This window comes from Carassius auratus, chromosome 5 (assembly GCF_003368295.1).
Source record: "Carassius auratus strain Wakin chromosome 5, ASM336829v1, whole genome shotgun sequence".
In the NCBI taxonomy this organism is placed as follows: domain Eukaryota; kingdom Metazoa; phylum Chordata; class Actinopteri; order Cypriniformes; family Cyprinidae; genus Carassius; species Carassius auratus.
This window is the reverse complement of record NC_039247.1, coordinates 12,009,678-12,031,206: the sequence shown is the minus strand read 5'-3', so window position 1 is coordinate 12,031,206 and position 21,529 is coordinate 12,009,678. Positions and strand designations below refer to the sequence as shown.

Genomic DNA, 21,529 nt, shown 5'->3' with positions numbered 1-21,529 from the left:
TTAATGCATCTTGTTTATAACATGCATTTAGTATGATCTCTCTTATTTTTTGAAAATTACTCATATTTTCACATATTCTGCAAGGGGTGCCCAAACCTTCGAGCCCCACTGTATATATATATATATATATATATATATATATATATATATATATATATATATATATATATATATATATATATATATTCATGTGAACAATATTCATACGTTTCTGCTATTGCACTGTGAAGACATTCATACAACACAGATGTTAAGTGTGTAGAGTATCAGGATAATGTTGACGATGAAGATTGAGTTGTTCTTTTACAAACTCGCTCTGAGATCATTCAGCATTGGGCAGCAAATACATTACCTGACAGTGTTCTCTTTCTGTCAGTCCCTCTGTGATGTTTGGGTGAAAGGTCAGCCTGCTGAATGTCTCTTAAAGGGGGGGTGAAATGCTATTTCATGCATACTGAGTTTTTTACACTGTTAAAGAGTTGGATTCCCATGCTAAACATGGACAAAGTTTTAAAAATTAAGTTGTACGTTTGAAGGAGTATTTTTGTTCCCAATCCTTCCGGTTTGTCACAAGTTTCTGAAAGTTTTTTTCGAGTATGGCTCTGTGTGACGTTAGATGGAGCGGAATTTCCTTATATGGGTCCCAAGTGCACGTCTGCCGGAAGAGCGCGCGCTCCTGTATAGCAGAGCACTTAGAGCACAACAGGCATTCACTGATCAGAGCGAGAGCGTCGCGAAATGTCACAAAAGGAGTGTGTTTTTGGTTGCCAGGGCAAGACAACCCTGCACAGATTACCAAAAAAAAAACAGCATTAAAGGTGCTGTAGGGAACTTTTGTAAAAAAATATTTTTTACATATTTATTAAACCTGTCATTATGTCCTGACAGTAGAATATGAGACATATAATCTGTGAAAAAAATCAAGCTCCTCTGGCTCCTCCTAGTGGTCCTATTGCCATTTGCAGAAAGTCATGCGCTCCCCGTAAAAAACAACCAATCAGAGCTGAGGTCTGTATTTTGTTTGTGTTCAAAATGTAGAAAAATGAACATAATAAGCGAGTACACCATGAATCCATTTTCCAAACCGTGTTTTTAGCTTGTCCTGAATCACTAGGGTGCACCTATAATAAGTGTTTAAATTCGGACTATTTTAGATTGATTCGGGGGTACCGCGGCGGAGTAACCAGTACCTTTGTGATTCTTCATAGACATAAACAGAGAGAAGTAGTTCCGGCTACGATGTTCTTCCGCAAGACACAAGCAGTTCTGTTTATTAACCGCTAGAGCATCAAAAGTTCCCTACTGCAGCTTTAAGGGACCAGTGGATGGAGTTTAATTTTACAGAGCATCAACGGAGTTGTGCAAGTGTTTTTGTTTGTTCCCTGCATTTCGAAGATGCTTGTTTTACAAACAAGGCCCAGTTTGACGACGGATTTGCGTATTGTTTATTTCTTAAGGATGATGCAATCCCAACGAAAAAGGGTCACGATCGTGTGTTGGAACCGCAGGCGATGAGTAAAACTGCTTAAAATATCTCTGCCTCCTTGTTAGTGCGTACCCTCCCATGCCGGAGACCCGGGTTCGAGCCCCGCTCGGAGCGAGTCGTTGCTGCTGCTGCTCTCGTTCAGTTTCAGCCTCGGGATCTGATTCTGGATCATAAATAAACGGCTGAATCTGACTGTTAGCCATGGTTTGTTTTGGATGATGGTTTTTCCCTCACGGTAATGTCACAGCTTCCAAACGCTCTCAACGCAAAAGCCTACTCGCGCTCGTGATTCTTTAGTTCCGCCCACACGTCACGCCTCCAGCCAGTCGTGTTTTTCCGGGAAAAATCGGTACAGACTATCTTTCTCTTATGAATATAATAAAACTAAAAACTTTTTGGAGTTATGAAGGATGCAGTACTTCTCTATAGTTACTCAAGATTAACAGGATATTGAGTGAAAACAAGCATTTCACCCCCCCTTTAAGAATGCCAGGCAGTATGTGATTGACAGCTACTTAGGTCTTGTGCTATCAGACCTAAAAATAACTTCAAAATCCTCTGCTTACAATGAAGAAAAAATGACACAGCCATGTCTCTGACCTTCTGAGACCCTGTCCCTTTTTTATTTTCTCTCTTTCTCATTTACTTCTTCATTCTGTCACTTCCCTTTGGGAAACATTTCAGCCAGGTAATACTGTAGGCTAACATAATTAAGACTTGAATTATTTTGTGCCTTCATTTCTCAACAGGTCTAATCTGTAGAAGCTATTAAAAGACCATAAAGCAGTGTGTGTCTTTAAAAGATGAATGTGTAATGTAATGTTATTATATATAGTGTCTATTATGAAGTTTCATTTATAAAGTTTGAATTTATTCCCAGGTATGCTTAGTAGTTTGCCGGAGTTTCTATATTTTTATAGCTGACCAAATAAGAAAAGCAAACACAAGAAAGATCTGTATGCAATGTAAATTTATTAGTTCTGATGCATCTCTTTAGAGGCCAACCGCCAAAAGAAAGCAAGTCATTTATTTACACTGTAGCGCATATTGATTTTATTATATATATATATATATATATATATATATATATATATATATATATATATATATATATATATAGTCACGGGAGGAGCACAAGACAGACAGAGTGGGCGTGGCGTCAGGCCTCATAGAGGCTTTTATTAACAGAAATCCTAAAATAACAGGAATAAAAGTGGCCAAAGGGGGAAAGTGTCCAAAATAACAGGGAATCTGGTGTCCTCGTCGTGCTGCGGGGTTTGTGTAGGTCGGGCAGTGTTCATCGAGGAAGGGTCCAGGCAAGGGGCGGAGTCCGGCGGCCGCACGCGCTCCCCTCCTCGGTCCGGGGCGCAAGGGGCGGCGGCTTCTCCTAGCGGCCGCGTCTCTCTCGTTGGCCGCGGCGCTGGTAGGGGATGGACGGCCCGGCATCCTGGCCTGTCGGCCGTGTAAACGGGTGCGGTTCTCCTCCGGATCGCGGGTCCGGCAGCTCACGTCTTGGTGGCGCGGGAGTCCCTCAACGCACCCTTCCTGGACCCACGAGGACACCAGTGTGCATGCACGGGGAAGAGACCGGTCTCCTGAGGAGAGGCGCGTCGGGCTTTTAAACAGCGGCAGTAATGAGGCTCCACTTCCTTCAGGTGTGCCCCATCACACGCCGCCAGCCCTGACTCGTCCAGCGCCCCTCCTCTCACACACCCACTCCAGTCGGGAGCCTGGTGAAGGGCGGCGATTTAGGACGGGGTGCCGGTGACAATCAGGGAGGAGGCAGCTGACTCGTCACATTCCCCCTCCCAAGCGACATCCCCGTCCCCAGGGCGCCACCCACACGGGAGTGCTACCATCCTCAACCAGACTCCAAACGGTCGGAGTGGGCGGGGATTCCTCTCCGGGCGGTCCTCCCTCTCGCAGCGCGCCGGAACAGGGACAGAGAAACCGGGTTTTAGTGACAGCCTCAACCAACCACAGGGCAAAATGACGATAACAGAAGTCACTTACCCTTTTGTGGCTGGGAGGCTGTCCCCGGTTTTCCTCCGTCCCAGTCCGGGTTCTCACGAACATTTGCAAGCGAGAGGGAGTGACGTCACCAGATGTTTCCCAACTGCGCTGTCTAGGCTCCGTCTTGCCCGCATTCTCCACCAGTGTCACGGGAGGAGCACAAGACAGACACAGTGGGCGTGGCGTCAGGCCTCGGAGAGGCTTTTATTAACAGAAATCCTAAAATAACAGGAATAAAAGTGGCCAAAGGGGGAAAGTGTCCAAAATAACAGGGAATCTGGTGTCCTCGTCGTGCTGCGGGGTTTGTGTAGGTCGGGCAGTGTTCATCGAGGAAGGGTCCAGGCAAGGGGCGGAGTCTGGCGGCCGCACGCACTCCCCTCCTCGGTCCGGGGCGCGAGGGGCGGCGGCTTCTCCTAGCGGCCGCGTCTCTCTCGTTGGCCGCGGCGCTGGTAGGGGATGGACGGCCCGGCATCCTGGCCTGTCGGCCGTGTAAACGGGTGCGGTTCTACTCCGGATCGCGGGTCCGGCAGCTCACGTCTTGGTGGCGCGGGAGTCCCTCAACGCACCCTTCCTGGACCCACAAGGACACCAGTGTGCATGCACGGGGAAGAGACCGGTCTCCTGAGGAGAGGCGCATCGGGCTTTTAAACAGCGGCGGTAATGAGGCTCCACTTCCTTCAGGTGTGCCCCATCACACGCCGCCAGCCCTGACTCGTCCAGCGCCCCTCCTCTCACACACCCACTCTAGTGGGGAGCCTGGTGAAGGGCGGCGATTTAGGACGGGGTGCCGGTGACAATCAGGGAGGAGGCAGCTGACTCGTCACAATATATATATATATATATATATATATATATATATATATATATATATATGCAGAATGACACAATGGCAACAGTGATGTCTGCTGAGCCCTCACATATCTTTACTTAGCTGTCTAAATGTGCGAATACTCTAGATGTCTGTTGTTTCATATAATTGAGCAAAATGATAAGTTCCACATTCACTTGTCACTGTTCACATGCTCCCCCATAGGAAAAATGTATTGCTCAGTGGTTGCTCTTTCTAACCTCAAGAGACTTGGTTGTGATTCTCATGTATTTCTCATTTTAGTCTCAACAGTGTCTCAGAAGTTTCTACTAAAAATCGTTAGGAGAGATAAAAGTATAAGCAACTGAGACAAATAAAGGAATCCAAAATGGCAATGGGAGAGAAATGTGGGAGAAACATGGGAGATCTCTTTATTGTCTTGCTGCAATATCTAGCAAGACACCATTATAAAAATGTTTTACTTCTCAGAGGCAGCTAGAAGTAGACACAGGAAACATTTGGACAGGTGAGAATTGAACAGGAGCAGGAAAGTATCTTTAACTTTGATTCAAACCCATGTTGTCTGAAGTGCAGTTGTGCCTTTATGTCGATGTGCTGCCCACAGGGCTATGGAGCTGACAGGTTACTCTACGCTCAGGATACTAAGGGCTGATTCTCTTATACGTTTCATTGAGATATCAGCTTTGTCTAAATATGTCTTAAATTTTATTTAAGGAGAAACATTAAACTTAATTCATATTGTAAATACTAAAAATATTATTTAAATAGCATTATTACATGGCTCTGTGGAATACTTGATTCTGATTGGTCAATGGCGCCATCCAGCAGTATGTTATCCCAGCTAACAACAGCCACATTGAATAACACACCACTCATCCTGGCACTAAGAGTTATCTTGACCTGTACTACTTATTTTCTTAATTCTTTCCCCGCCATTTATGAGTTATCTCGTCATTTAGAAGACAACGCTCCCCCGCCACTGACACGGCTTTTCGTGTTTTTACTGTTATACACTCGGGGGTGCTATTACACATCTTTTGAACAATTACAAAAACTTTGTAATTGAGAATTTGTCAGTCAGATGTAACCAAAGGGAGATTTAGCTACCTGTTGGGACCATGAGCAATATTTAGCTAAGTTTAACTAGGTTTGGTTAAATGAGTAAACCCACACACATGCTACTGTATATTGGATATGGAGGTTTGATTTTATGTCTATCTTTGTGTGTTTTCTTTGTGTGTAAGTAGCCTATCTTTATGTAGCGACTGATACTTACATTTGTAGAAACAGATACATACAATATCAACAATGAATTTTGAGAATTAATAGTTTGATGTATTTATCCAGAGATCAGGTCTGTAGTAATTACTAATTTCCAGTGCTTAAACTAACTTGTGTCATATTTAATTAGACAACTTAATTTCTACATCTGCCACTGTCAGTGTAGGATTTTGTAGGTCAGTGAATGAATGCACGAATGAGCAAATATAAGTTAAGTATGACTCATTGGTTAAATGATAATGTTTTCACTTTGATTTCAGTGGATTCTAGTTTCTCATCTGCCTTTTATATAACATTTTAATATTCCACCATAACATTTGATGGTATTTTCCTTAAATGTTAAATCAGCTGAGCTCTGATCCACCATACAAAAACCATACATCACTTAATGGAAAATCCTGTTTGGACTTTAATAAATAAATGTTCCATTAAAATATTGTTTTGTTCCCAGATAAAGTGTGTGTAAAAGAATCTATCTTTTGTTGATATCGATATCGTGAATCATCATGTGTCCATGTTCGACTGTGAAGCTGATGCTACTGGCAGTCTCAGAAAACCACGAGAGAATGTGATAAAGAGGTCGAGAGGAGAGGAGTGGAGTGGAGTGGAGTGGAGTGGAGTGGAGTGGAGTGGAGAGGAGGTAGTAGGGGTTAGGGGTGGTGTGTGTGTGTGTGTGTGTGTGTCTCATGGGGAGGGGGCTTATATGGGGCAACAGAGAGAATGAAATGCTTCATTGTTGTGCAGTAGCCCAGGGACAGATGCAGTAATGGCTGACATGGACTTGCATCCATGACCATGACATCTCTCCCTCCTCAACTACAAGCTGTCAAGATTCTCTTTTAAATCACATTAAATGAGAGAAATGACTGAGTAATTAACATTCTCGAGACAACTAGATACATTTTAATGCATGCATGTACAAACAGGAACACATGCTTTTCATTCCATTTTCACTACACAAACTCAAAATGTTTGTGTTCTCATTTTTGAAAGTCTTATGGAAAGGAAATCCTGAGTAAATCCTCTGTCCCACCACACTCAGCAGGGTTCCTCCCTCTTTTGCTGCTTTTCTTCTATTATTCTAGTCTTCTCTCTCACACTCTCTTTCATTTATTCTGATTAATTCTGTCAGTGTTAACCACGTACGCAAGACCGGGCCCCCATATTACCATGGCAACCCCCCCCACTAACTCTGGCGAAACTCACCTTGAGTCCTGAAACTTTCAGGGTGTTTGAGCACCAAGTGCATTCGGCCAAACTCCACCCGCACGAACATGGCACACTTTTAACATTCACCTGCACTCACTGGCATGCTGAAACACCACTCTAAGTGAACTCCATCTGTTGGGTTTTAGTTTGTTTTGTGATTGGTACAACCGCCTCAGGGCTTGAGAAAAAGAAACTGAGAGAGGGAGAGATGGTTGTTCTATTGTATCTCTCTCTCTCTCTCTCTCTCTCTCTCTCTCTCTCTCTCTCTCTCTCTCTCTGGGAGTTTCTCTCATTCCCTGTTTCTGTGGAGCCTGTCATTTCTCATCTTCTTGTGTTAAGAGAGAGCCTGAAAGGTAATGTGTTTGAGCCTGTTATTGCCAAATAAGATTAACAATTTGTTATTTTATGAAACAATGACTTTGTTTTTTTTTTACAAATTTCTGTCAGATGTGTAATTAAGATAAATGAGTAAAAAAGTCATGAACTTGTATGAAAGATGTTGAAACGAAAATGGCTCTGCACCTCCTGTTATCAAGGTTACGGGGTAAATATAATTTTCATTTAAGAGCCACCAAATTTCAAATAAAGATCAAATATTTATTTTTTTCACTGTCTATTTTAATGTTATAATGTATTTATATATGATCCTTAGGCATGTGACATCAAAATCTAAATCCCGGAAGCAGATAAGCCACCCAGTTGTAATTCAAATTAATGTTTGTAAATAAAATTAATTTAGTAGGAATCTGGAAACTTATTTAAAAGCCATTACTCCAGTCTTCAGTTTCTCATGATCCTTCAGAATTCATTCTAATGTGCTGATTTGGTGCTGAGAAAACATTTATTATTGTCATCAATGTTGAAAACCGTTATTCCGCTCAATATGTTTATGGAAATCAATATAAAAACTTCAGGATTCTTTTATGATTAGTAGAACAGCATTCTTTGGCTGATACGTCTTTTATTACATTGTAAAATACATGTACTTTCAAAATACATATATTTAAGTAATCCTTGCTGAATAAAAGTATTATAGTCTTAAAAAAAAAAAAATCCCACTGACCTCACTTTTGAATGCAAGTGTATGACCGGTGCTTGTACTTGTTTATTTAACAAAGATCTGCCCTTAATCTATAAAACAATAATCTTTTATATTTAATCTTCGCACAGTCCATATGACTTGGTCGCTGGAATGTTGACATTGTTGTTCAAACACAAACTTAGACATGCACATGGGACAGATGTTGCCCTCATACTTGTCCTTCTGTGTGAACAAATGTCCAAACACCATACTACTTTAATCAGAATGAAGGTGTTGTTTTGAACTGGTCTCACACTGGTTACTGTGCTGTTTATGCACATGAAGTCCAGGTCATTCACTGATGGGTCTGAAATGGTAACAATGTTGTTAGGCCCAAACTAATAGTTGAATAATATGGATTTTTCAAAGCCCAGTACTGACATCTACCCAGCAGAAAGAATCACAAAGTCAGCAGTCTCTTTCACTTCATTGCTATAACACACACACACACAATTGCGCACATAGGGCCCTATCATACACGCGGCACAATGTGACACAAGGCGCAGCGAAAGTGTGTTTGCTAGTTTCAGTCCGGCGCCGTTCGCATTTTCCCGTCCAGTGCCACGTTGTTTAATTAGCAAATGCATTTGCGCCCATGGGCGTGCTGGTTTAAAAAATAGGTGTGTACAGGCACATTGCTATTTTGAGGAACTGAAAATAGACTGCGCCATAGACCAACTCAAACCTGGACTAAAGTCTAAAGTCAATGGCGCAATACTGTTTTATTTTATTTATTTTTTATTTTTTAAAGAGCGCGTTGGTAGAAAATGCGCCTCTGGTACAGTGTAAAAGAATATTATTGTGTAGGCTACATAAATATAAAAATGTAATGATTGATATTAATTGGGTGTATAAGAATTAGTCTACCTATTTGCAATTCTACTTATAATGACGAATAAAATTGGTGAATTAATTGAACAGTTGTGCCAGTACACACATATATATACTGACTCATTGCACAGAGCTTTGGTGGATACCTGCTTTAAGTTTGCACACGAGCAGATCGATTTCTTCGCTTGAGAAGAGTTCAGCTTTTCCCCCAACAAATTGCACCATAGCGATCCATCATGGCCCAACCGCATCTCACTCTTAAATGGAATGGAAGATGACACTCTGATTGGTGTATTGAAGGTTACGCCCATTACTCATTAAGAGAATAGGGACAACCCATTCCAAAAATGCGCCCCGGGACACGGACCGTTTTTCCATCGTGAAAATAGCAGAAGTGGATTTGGACACGCCCTGAGTGCACCTGTGTTGTGCGCTTTACACACTGCGTTAGATCGTTAAAATAGGGCCCATAAACTCTAATGGTTGCGGTTGTGAGATGGTACTACAGGGAGTTCCTCTCACGTCTTGTCATCTATTCAGTCAAGAACCTATTCAGCTTATGAACACAAGCAAGGTTGGATTGATGAACACACAAACACACACACACACACAAAAATCTATAAAAAATGTTTTTTAGGCACATACATCACAAATTTAGTAAGAAGTAAGAACGATGAAGTAATGAAGTAAGAACAGTGTTAAACTTTAATCTTAAGAAAATATCTATTCTCCGAAGGAAGTATTAATATTTTATTCAGATATACATCTATATTAATATTTCTCATGCCTCCTCAAGTTTGTGCAAATTTGAAACCTGACTGTTGTTTTCCCAGCATGACTTTTTGCAGTCTGACAGATGCAAGCATGAAATGCATATATAAAAGTCTACAAAAATAACAACAGCTTGTTGGAACAAACCTTAATGCTTCATGTAATATGGCTTATGGTCTGTTTTCACATACACACTATGAAATGTCAAGCCATTCTAGCGTGCCAGCAGCACAGTAAAGGTTATTAAATCCCGCCCATGGGGTGCGTGACATAAACTGATAAACTGATGTGGCCCTCGACTCGACCCACTCCCAGCTGGTAGCTCTGTCAACTCTGCTTCTAAGAAATGAGTTCGGAAGTCTGTTTAGTGTTCCCTCTCTCCGGGTCTGTCGCATGATCTCTCTCGTTCACTTCTTGAAGTACACTCTGTCATAATTACACACACTCCCCATTGGTCTGAAGTCAAGCGGAAATCTCAATCAAGCAGGGAACTTAACACGCTCTCAGCATCCCACACTGGTCAAGGTCATTTCCAATGGCAGCGCCAGTTCTTGCATCCCTTGAGCCAAAGGTGAAATTCCTAAGAGAAACAACTAACATTACAAATACATATTTTTGCTGTGTGTATGATGGAAGCAGTGGTATGACAACAGACACTGTATGTAGTGTATTTATTTCAAATTTATGTAATAACTGATCTCACTTTATCTCTCTGTCTTGGGTTCTTATGCTTTTCATTCAGTTGTTTTTCTCCATTTACCAAAAAGTCACCATGATGTCAAAAAAAAAAAAAAATAATAATCAATTTATCCTCAGTAGTGTTGTCATGATGTTTAAATTATATATTATACCTTTTCAATACAATACCTTGAATAATATCCATATTCAATACCATTTTCAATACAGTTAAAAACAACAACAATTATTATTATTATTTCTAAGACAAAAATATATTGTAATACAGCTGCACTGTAAAATATAAACTGAATGTATTAGTATTTTAGTAATAAGTATGTTAATAATTTTAAACAAAGAGCATGTTGACAGGCTTCGCTCTGAAACATGCAGCTTAATGGACCATATACTTATTTAATTAAAATACTGTCTTAATACATGTTGCGTTGTGTATCGCGCTGAACAAACATAAAACCATGTCTGCATTTGTGATCGGAGAACCAGCATACAACAAGCATTACTATAAACTGCACAAAACTCTGCATTTGAATCATCAGTGGCAAATCCTTTAAATATGTTAATATGCTTGGAGACTGTGAGTCAGAACAGCCGGCATTGTAGTCTTCTCTCTCAGGATCAGGAAACAGTCCTCCATAAAATGTGCAGCACACATCTGAATATTTGGGTTGAACTGTTCTGGAACAGCGTTGTAAATACAACTTAACCGCTGATTTGTAGTTGTGTCCTCTTTTGGAAGACCAGACAAAGTAGCTTCACTTTCACAATGAAACACACAACATCTGAGTCGCTGAGTAAATGCTTTTGATGTCTGTTTTCTTTCATATTCTGGCATCTAAATTCACTTGAAAGGCAAGAGGAAGATCAGTAAGGAATGTCATTAAGTGTTGAGTGTGTCCGATTTGTCAACTTTAAGCCCACTATACAGATGCTTTTTAACAAAATGGAAATTAGACATAAAAGCAGGGCAGGATTAAAGATGTCTGGATTCAGCTTAATCCCAAATTTGAAGTCTGACCACCTTGTCTCCTGGGAGATTTCTTTAGCTTTAATTGTATTTTATTATTATTATTATTATTATTATTAATGTCAACTGCAGCTTTTAAACTTTTCAGTGAAATGTGTATGCATAGAGAACAATGGCTATTCAATGTATCTTAAATATTTCGGTGCACTTTGCACTTGAGCAATAAGAAAGATTAAAATTGAATTCACTATTTGTCCTTTAAGAGGTGACATTTTGACATCTTAACTTTTTGCACAAAATGAGCACAAATAAATATAACACTATACAGTATCTTGCCTTCTTGTTCCTTCTCTTCGTGTTCACTTGCTTTTCCTTGAACACCACTTACACGTGTCATGTCTTGAATCAGATCCTGACTATATATATATATGACATGACACGTGTAAGTGGTGTTCAAGGAAAAGCAAGTGAACACGAAGAGAAGGAACAAGAAGGCAAGATACTGTTTAGTGTTATATTTATTTGTGTTTATTTTTTTTTATTTATTGATTGGTAGTTATGGTGGGTCCCTTATGTATTATTACCTTTCTCACTGTCTCATATGCCATATTCCATAGAAAAGATAGAGCTAATCTACAGTGTATTTTGTGTTTTGTGCAGTTTTGGGATGGTAGTGTTTAGAGTGATATGGAAGAGAAACCGTGAAGGCTGAATGGTCAATTGGTGTGGAGCATTTGACAAGCAGCCTTATTTTGTATTCACTCCCAGCCATGTCTTGTCCGCCGACTCCCAACTTCTTTTCTTTTGCTTTTATTTTGCTTGGTCTAGAGCTGTCCTTGGTCCTAAATAGCTGCATGCATACTAAGTAATGTGCATCTCTGGTCAGAGGACATTCATTTCAGTGCTTTTGACGTTCTGGCTATAGTATGAATTTATAGAAAGCTGTATTGTAGAGTAAGCCATAAATATTGTCCCTTGTGAATTTCCTAGTTAAAATATTAATATAAAATAATATTAAACAGTAAATGGGATTTTTGGGACATTATGTTGTTTCTTCAATTTATGTGCTGATCCTTCTAATAAAGAAGAAATGAAGTATGGATAATGTACATTTCCTGAAGGTAATAGAATAGTGCAAAAGAATAGTGTTTAGCCTATATAGGCCCACATTTGAAGCCCTGTCTTCTTTACTCTATAATACAGTGTGACTACAAATTGTTAAAAACAGTATATGCCTTATAAGACAAGACCATTACATTTCATTATGCACATATGTGTAAGAATTGTTTTCAACAATGTTAGTCTATGAGAGATTTATAAACTTTTAACATTTATTGTACTTGATGAATTCATTCTAAATGCTTATATGTTTGAAATGAATACATTTAATTCATGTGAATATGAATTCTTTAAACTATAATGTTTTCCTGAATTCTCCATCAACTGCAGCCATTAAAACTAGCACACTGGCAAGACGAGGTTGACTGCTACTTGCAAAAAAGCGCTTGGAAACACTAACCCCCTAACTTTCATTCATTCATTGCATTTGCAGTCAAGATATTACAGTTAACCATACAGATGAGCCATTGCCATTGATTTCCATAGAGTAAATGATGACGGAATTGTAACTTTCGGGTGAACTATCACTTTAACAGATACTGCTGCCCAAAGTAAATTACAAATAGATGAGTAATCTAACACATGTGGTCTAAGTGAATATAAGCACATCTTGTTTTAAAAGAGAGCCATGATGGTGATTAACTCTGACAGGGTAGTTTAAAGTTTTAGCAACTTCAACACACTCAAGCTCTTCAGCAAGACTAAAGGTTTGTCATCTGCACCCGTGGACAGACCTGTCATGTCCTTTTCCTGTAGTAAATCTCATAGAGTCTTTATGCTTCCACCATCACTCCTTGTTTTCCTCTGACCTACAAGAGATGGACAGATCAGCGTAATGTTCCTGCGAATGAGTGTAGCTTTCTCGGTTCAGTCCAGGACTTGACTTCAATAATGAATAGGTATACTTTCAGCAGAAACGATTCATATCCAACTCAAAAGAGTTTCAAAGAACCAAAAAATTTAAATAAGGTCAATCTAAATTATTAAGATTGAAGACATTTGTTTTAAAATAAATTAATACTGTTATTTAACAAGCATGCATTCAATTGATCAAAAGTGACAGTAAAAACATTTATAATATTACACAAGGTTTCTATGTCAAATAAATACTGTTTTTTTATATATATTTTTGTTACTTTTATTCATCAGATGACACTGAAGACTGTAATGACAGTAAACACTTAAGCAGTAATGGAAGATAAAAATCAGCTTGTCCATCAAAGGAATAAATTACACACCATAAAAGATAACAGTCGCACATTTCTACATCAATTTCAGCTTTTTAAGAAAGTTGTTGTTTATTGTAAATGATTCATTATAGTATAATTTGAACCAGGCTCTCAGGGCAAGACTGATTGTTGATTCATCTGTTTCCATAATTTAGCTGTTTAGGTGCTAATGAGTTTAGGATTGGTCCCAGTACTTCAGTTTGCATTTTAAAGTTTTGGACATTGGATGTTTTCTTTGATCTTTTAATGGAAAACTTTAGAATAGGCAGCTGTGTTTTGGTTCTGTGATTGTTCTCAGATTTTTTTTTTAAATCACTTTGCTTTTTCCTTGCAGTATGAGTTCAAGGCAAAGAGCATGAAGAAGAAGAAAGTGAGCATAGTGGTCTCAGTAGACGGGGTCAAAGTGGTGCTGCGCAAGAAACCCAAGGCATGTGTGATGTCATCAGCTCTACACCTCTGACATAACACATGAACATCATTATTCTGTATCAGAATTACAGAACTAAAAATCTGAAGTTTACATTTTTGTCCACATTCATAATGAGAGTCCCTGACATTTGCCTTGTTTTGACCTCAAGAGGAAAGAATGGACGTGGGATGAGAGCAAGATGCTGGTTATGCACGACCCCGTATACAGGTGAGACACGCAGAACAAAATAAATTGTATTTTGACCTAATGTCTTAATTTTTCACCTATGTTTTCCATTTTCTCTCCTGTTTGCTCTAAGGATCTTCTATGTATCCCATGATTCTCAGGATCTGAAGATTTTCAGCTACATTGCTCGTGATGGATCCAGCAGTTTGTTCAGATGCAATGTATTCAAGTCCAAAAAAAAGGTAGAGCAGTCTCCTTTCACATAGGATTAATATTCTTGCCATTTTTTTTGTCCTTGATCAAGTGATGAATTTTGTACAGGGCCTTAACCTTGATACTCTTCACCTATTTGTCTGTTGTATCTGCTCTTTCTGTCATTCTTTGCCCTTTGCTTTTTTCATGATATATATATATACATATATATATATATTCAACGTGCAAAGAAATATGGATAAGACCAAGGAAGGACTTTTAGACGGAAAGTTTCAGTATAAAACTCTGCCGGATTACTCTTCAGTCTGCCACAAGAAACATTACTCTTCATTTAGTCTGCCACAAGAAACATCAACATTAAAATCATGAACTCAAATGTCATTGTTTAAAAAAAAAAAAAAAACAATGACTGTAACAGTGCGTAAATCAGACCTTTCTGTAAAGCTAACGTTAATAAGCTTAAACGAAAATAACGAAATAATTGTGTAGCGGAGTATTTTTTGTACACAGTGCCGCGAACTGTCAATCACTCCTGTGCGCGTGCATCACTGTCCTCCTCGCAGCTGCAGCAACTTGCGCTCTCTTCATCAAGCTTTAAAACAAAAAGGGGACAAAAAGATCATATTGTCTTTGTGCATAGGCTATAGATTAATTAGATAAATGAATATCTAAATTTGTGCCTTGCCGTCTACGGTATTTTTTTAGAACTTAGAAAAAAGATGCTGCAGCCAATGAGCAGCCAGCGGGGGCTGCAGGACGACTCAACCTCCGCAGACAGTTTTTAATGTTTATCAGACAATAAATACTCAAGATTTTGCTTTAGTATAACTCACAACGAGTTTCACACACCTTCTCTGGGTGGGATGAATTAGGAAGCTTGCATTGTGAAGGGCGCTCTGAAAATCGGCAGTGCAGGTAAAAGATTAAAACCTCTATTAAAATAGATGTCCAAATGAGCGTACCGGTACGCTACAAGCAAGTTCTGGGTGCACGGAGAGGTGGCGGTACGCTCAAGAGCTATATTTGGAAGTGGCGGTACTGAGTACCGGTGCATACCGGCCCACTTGAAGCACTGGCAATGACTATACTTTGGAATTTTTTTGCAGTCCACTTAGAATTCAACATGGAAATCATTTTTGTTTTTTATTGGCATTGATTGTTTTGAAATTCAAATGGTACTTACATGCCTGTGTTTTTATTTCTGTAATAAATATGGCTTTCAAGCCAACAGTTAATTTGGAGGAAATTGATGGTTTATTGCAGGTATGTTGTTTACATGAGAAAATCTGTGTTACAAGTTAAACAAAAATTCCAATAAACAATCATATTTTGAATTTAAATAGTTTCTTTGTCTTGAGTTTACATTAATTATTTACATTTTACATTTACATATCCAAAAAGTTTCAGTCTTTTAATTGCAATTAATCGCGATTAATCGCGATTAATTTAAAAAAATTGTACGATTAATTAGTTAATTTTTTTTAATCGATTGACAGCACTAATATACCTTAGGTCAGGCGTTTGAGGTGTCCATAAGCTGAGTCTGCAGCATGCTGAGCAGAATGCAGATGAACAGCCAGACGGCCCTGCAGACGGCCAGAGCGATCAGTCTGGAGAAGAGCCCAGCCCTGAAGGTGAGACCATGCCATCAGAGCATTAATGCATGAAACACGTCATAATAGAGTGAATCAAATCTGTGAAGTACATTGTTGTGTAATTTGTTTCTTAAAGTAATCATATTCTTGAAATGCTGCTGTTGTTTACAGCTCGTCATCTGACAGGCACGGAGCACGGAATGGATGATGTCACTGGAACGGAGTCACACTGCACAAAGCTCAGTGAGCAAGCTATGGATGATATCCTTCAGAGTCTGTCAGAGCTCAGCATGGTGAAACCTGGACAAACCCTCCAGGTGAGAGCGATCTGGAGTATGAGTATGACTGAGTGGATTGTCCAGAAGAGAAGCTCTTACATCATTTCTCCCCACAGACGTCTGTCAAATATCGCTTGTCAGCTGGAAATAAGGCTGTTTATAAATGGAAGAAAGCCCTTTGATCTTCTTTCACTATTGTTTTTTCCCCTTTATCTAAACCTTATTCCTCCTTCTGGGTATTCAGTGATAATGTAATGTTGCCCCTGGTCTGCACATTATTTTCAAAATCTAGCTAGAAAATCATGAATCTATCTAGAAATCATGTGGTTAGGTCAGGATTTAAAATATATATATATATATTCCTTTCACTGAGATTTTCGTGGCATGGTGTCTTTATTTTAATTTCACTTCTCATTAGTGTAATGCATCTGCATGTGTAACTTTTGCTCATTATTCTCAGTGGTTATTATCTTTTTTTTCTGATCTTATTTGGACCACTGTAATAGTGTAAAAGATTACATATATTTTTACCTAATATTTCATCAACGAGTGGCTCATTTATAGATAGGCTGCCACACTAGCTACAATAAAACAATACTATTGTCAAATATCATTTACATTTCAACATTTGTATTATTATCAATGTAAAAAGAAGTAGTGCTACTTAATAATTTTGTGGAAACCATGATACCATTTTTTTTCCAAGGATTCTTTGATTAATGAATGCATCCTTGCCGAATAAAATTGTTAATTTCAAACTTCTTACTGACTCAAAACTTTTGAGATGTAGTGTATTTTTAAAGTAAATAAAAGCAAAAACATTATTAAAAAAAGATCAAGGAATTTAAACATTTAAACAAATCAATTCAACAGATATTACCATGATATATACATGCTTTTTAGACTTTAAATAATATATTATTGTTGTTTTACATTTGTATTATTATTTATTTATTGTTGGATACTTGTCATGAATTTAAAGGCAAACTGTGATTTTGCTGCATGTCGATGTTTAAAAGTTCATATATCATAAAAGAGAGCCATAAGGATTATTCAGTTTAAAAAATTCTAATTAAAAAAATTGTTTGATGTTTGATATCTCTCCATCGTTCATTACAAAAATTCCCAGTGCAGAAAGGATAGCTAGCCTGAAAGCAGATAATGCATTCAGTCCTTTTACAGTTATTAATTTAGCAGCAATCACATTCTTAATGCATTCATGTATTCCTTGTCTAGCAAACACCAAAATCCAGTGGTGTTTCATTAGCTTTGTAGCTAATGTTCATGACAAATGAATCTACTGGATAGATGAAGACAGAATGGGAAAATTCATTGTTGCAGCTTCCGTTTTTATGCTTTTATAAAAATGTAGTTGTAAATTATTATCTCTGTGCCATCCTACTTATGGAAGGCATTCCTGTGTGTACGGTGGAGATAATGGACATGAAAAGATTTCATGAACGTTTTAATTTTGGCAGTCTGACTTGCTTTTGCAGACGTGCTCACTCTGATGTACCCCTGAAATAAAACCTCCAGCTCCTCCTGGTGGTTAACATCAGAAATCACACCATTTCAATTTTTTTCTTTTCCAGGGAAAATGGTCGAATTTTGTTTAGTTTATTAACTGTACAAAAAAAATTATGCATAAATATTATACCCCAGAATGCCTCAATTTATCAATAATCAAGATGAACAGAAGTTGTGATGACTGTGATTAACCAATCAGTCTCTGGTCCCCTTTGACTCTTTGAAGAAAAAAAATTATACAGGTTTGGAACTCGGGGAGTGTAGATAGTGATATATCATTTTCGATTTGGGGTGAACTATTCCTTAAATGTCTAAATACTGTCTATGGAAATCTTTAAATGTACAAAGGTTTATGTAATGATAAATGGTTAGGAATAAAAAATAAAGGTTTTATTAGGTAATGCATTAACAAGAAAAAATAATTAAATTGTTAACGTTAAATTGTTAACGTAAAATACAACTGTTCATTATTAGTAAATGCAGTGCAACCATACTGTAAATTTTATCCAAAATATAATTAGGTGGGTGAGAAAGCAGAGAGAGTTTCGGTGTTTAAATCCCTAGAGTCATGTTTCTGTCTCAGTTTTTAACAGACAGGGTAAAGCTACTTAGAGAAAGTTTGTTTCTAATTTTAGTTTCTCTCTCTCTCTCTCTCTCTCTCAGTGTGTGTCTTTAGTTGTGTCTAAGTGTACATGATCCACTTCTCAAGCAAGCACTTGATGTGTCCTTTTCTCCTGTGGATCCACATATTAAAGTGCTCTCCCAATGCAAACACATGCACAGTTATCAACCCTTTCGAAGATGATGTTTCAAATGAGAATGTTTTAAGATGCAAGTCGTTTGTTAACATTGGTTTCCCTCTCTCATTTTCTCATCTTTATCTATCAGTCTTTACAAGGCCAGGAGGGTGTCTCTCCCTACACACTATCTCCCAGCAGCCCTTGCTTTCCTACTCTCACACCTTTGGCCACCCAACACCACCTACAGTTACTCCAACAACAACTGCTACAGCAGCAGCAACAAACACAGACCGCTGTAGCACAGGTAAGACATCATTTCTACCCTTTTCTGGCTCTAGGAGGCGCTACAGCTCTATGGGACATGCAGCAGTTGATTCCGTGTTTCACCATCATCTAATCTACTATTATCAGAGTAGATAGAACAAGGCAATCATCTCCATGCATTTGCCTGTTCTTATATTGAGTCATTTTTATCATTCTCTCTCTGACTAATGACATTAGATCTCATTTGGAATACTGTATAGGCTTCAGATGCTGTTATGGTTATAATGTGCTGTCAGAGAGAGAGGAAGCTGATGTGCTCTCAACTCTGATTCAGCACAGTCATGCTACTGTAGAGCAATAGCTTGGATAATGATATTGACGTACAATCACCACCCGCCCGGAGAAAAATGTTGTTGCTCAGAGATTGGTCTTTTATATCTCTGGAGATTTCGTTTTTAGTTTCTTTTGGGTGTTAACAGGATTTCTGAACAATTGAGACAAAATTAAAAGTTAATTATAGCAGTTTATAATTAAAACTTTGAAATTTGATTTAATTGTGTATTTGCTTTTTGTTTTGTTTTTTGTTATTGGCACAGTTCTTGATATTGTTGGGATCTCTTTTAAAAGTCTACAGGACTGGTTTTCTAGGGGGCCTCAGCACACTTGCAATACAAATCCATGAGCCAATAATAAGCCATGAAGAACATTCATTATGGAACTTAATTATTTTAATGTTCCCAGTCCAATTTAAAGCAATTAAAAAAGTTTCAAAATAAGCAGCTATGTCAATTATTATTTTATTTATTTACATGACTCCTAGTTTAAGTTTGAGATATCTCTTTTGTTGCCCTTTAAATGTTGTCATCGACAGTAAGGGGGTCTTAGAGACAAAAAGGTGGAAAACCACTACTCCAGAGGAGATTACTGGAATTTTTTCTCACAATATGTTTTCTATTTGCTCTCCATTTATCTAATTGCTATCTAGGAGATGCAACTGAGATATTAAAGAGATATTGTTTTCTTTCCATTGGGCTGAATTTCTCAAACAGTTTCACAAATGATGAAGACAACAAAATAAACCACTGCTGAAAGCCAATTGAAAATGATCAATTAATAGAATAATAAATTAAAAGCTTGATTAATGTCATTGCTACTGATACACCAAAAACTAGTTGGAGAATCAACTCTATATGACCTGGATTACCTGAACTAAAATTAACTTCACTCACTATAGTCCTCAACTCATCTTCGGCTGGCATGATTCCCTTGTCTTGATTAATTGTGTTTTTGCTGTAGGTGCAGCTCCTGAAGGATCAGCTGGCCGCAGAGACGGCTGCTCGCATGGAGGCACAGGCCAGAACTCACCAGCTGCTGCTGCAGAACCGAGACTTACTGCAACATACTGCCCTGCTGGTGAAACACCTCAGCCAACTGGAGATCAGAGTCAGTGGAGCCACACAGAGTAAGACACATATGTGTAAACACAACACTCCCCAGAATCCTGAAGAGAGCTACACTGATTGGAGACTAAAATCACTCCCATAAAACATCACAAGTTATTTCATAAAATGAGTCTCTCTACACTCTAAAAGAAATAAAATATTTGAATATTTTGCAGTAATCTTAAAGATATAATGTATTTAAATTGATAATCAACATAATTAATTGTTTAATATTGTACCATTATTTATGATTTGGTTATTGTCTGTGCTTTATAAATACCTTCATTATTTATTTATTACTGCTTAAAATGTAGTGTTGGCATTTAAAAAAATATTTCCCAATATTGCTCTTGTTACTGTATTTTTTGTTTTAATGTATTTTTGCACTTTTTAATTGTAGTGTATATTAACAAGAATTTTAAGCACATAATTTGATTTGCTTAAATGTATTTTTGTGATTTCTGAAAATATTTTTGTTGTTGTTGTTAGACAAAAATTATGTTGCTGTGATTCATCTCTTAGCTACTTTTTTATAATATATTTCTACAAAAGAAATCCATCCATCCATCCATCCATCATCTTCCACTTATCCGGGGCCGGGTCGCCAGGGCAACAGTCTAAGCAGAGACGCCCAGACTTCCCTCTCCCTAGCCACTTTCTCCAGCTCTTCCAGGGGAACCCCGAGGTGTTCCCAGGCCAGCCGGGAGACATAGTCCCTCCAGCGTGTCCTAGGTCTTCCCCGGGGCCTCCTCCTGGTGGGACGTGCCTGGAACACCTCCCTGGGAAGGCATCAAGGAGGCATCTGAAATAGATGCCCGAGCCACCTCAGCTGGCTCCTCTCGATGTGGAGGAGCAATGGCTCTACTCTGAGCTCCTCCTGAGTGACTGAGCTTCTCACCCTATCTCTAAGGAAGCGCCAAGCCACCCTACGGAGAAAGCTCATTTCGGCCGCCTGTATCCGGGATCTTGTCCTTTCGGTCATGACCCACAGCTCATGACCATAGGTGAGAGTAGGAACGTAGATTGACCGGTAAATCAAAAGCTTTGCCTTACAGCTCAGCTCTTTCTTCACCACGACAGACAGGTACAGTGACCGCATTACTGCAGAAGCTGCACCGACCCGTCTGTCAATCTCCCGTCCCATCCTTCCCTCACTCGTGAACAAGACCCCAAGATACCTGAACTCCTCCACTTGAGGCAGGAACTCTCCACCAACCTGAAGTGGGCAATCCACCCTTTTCTGACTGAGAACCATGGCCTCGGACTTGGAGGTGCTGATTCTCATCCCAGCTGCTTCACACTCGGCTGCAAACCGTCCCAGTGCATGCTGAAGGTCCTGGTCTGAGGAGGCCAACATGACAACATC

General features: G+C 38.9%; 1 protein-coding gene across 1 annotated transcript in view; it reads left to right on the top strand.

The window, feature by feature from the left end:
- The window catches only part of LOC113087641 (carboxyl-terminal PDZ ligand of neuronal nitric oxide synthase protein), a 47,626-nt gene that overhangs the window by 9,410 nt on the left and 16,687 nt on the right, over window positions 1-21,529 (top strand). The window contains exons 3-9 of the mRNA XM_026255604.1: window positions 13,844-13,936; window positions 14,088-14,146; window positions 14,238-14,346; window positions 15,855-15,951; window positions 16,084-16,229; window positions 18,606-18,761; window positions 20,018-20,183. Coding sequence (XP_026111389.1) covers window positions 13,844-13,936; window positions 14,088-14,146; window positions 14,238-14,346; window positions 15,855-15,951; window positions 16,084-16,229; window positions 18,606-18,761; window positions 20,018-20,183 — 826 coding nt within the window. The remainder of the gene's footprint in view (window positions 1-13,843; window positions 13,937-14,087; window positions 14,147-14,237; window positions 14,347-15,854; window positions 15,952-16,083; window positions 16,230-18,605; window positions 18,762-20,017; window positions 20,184-21,529) is intronic.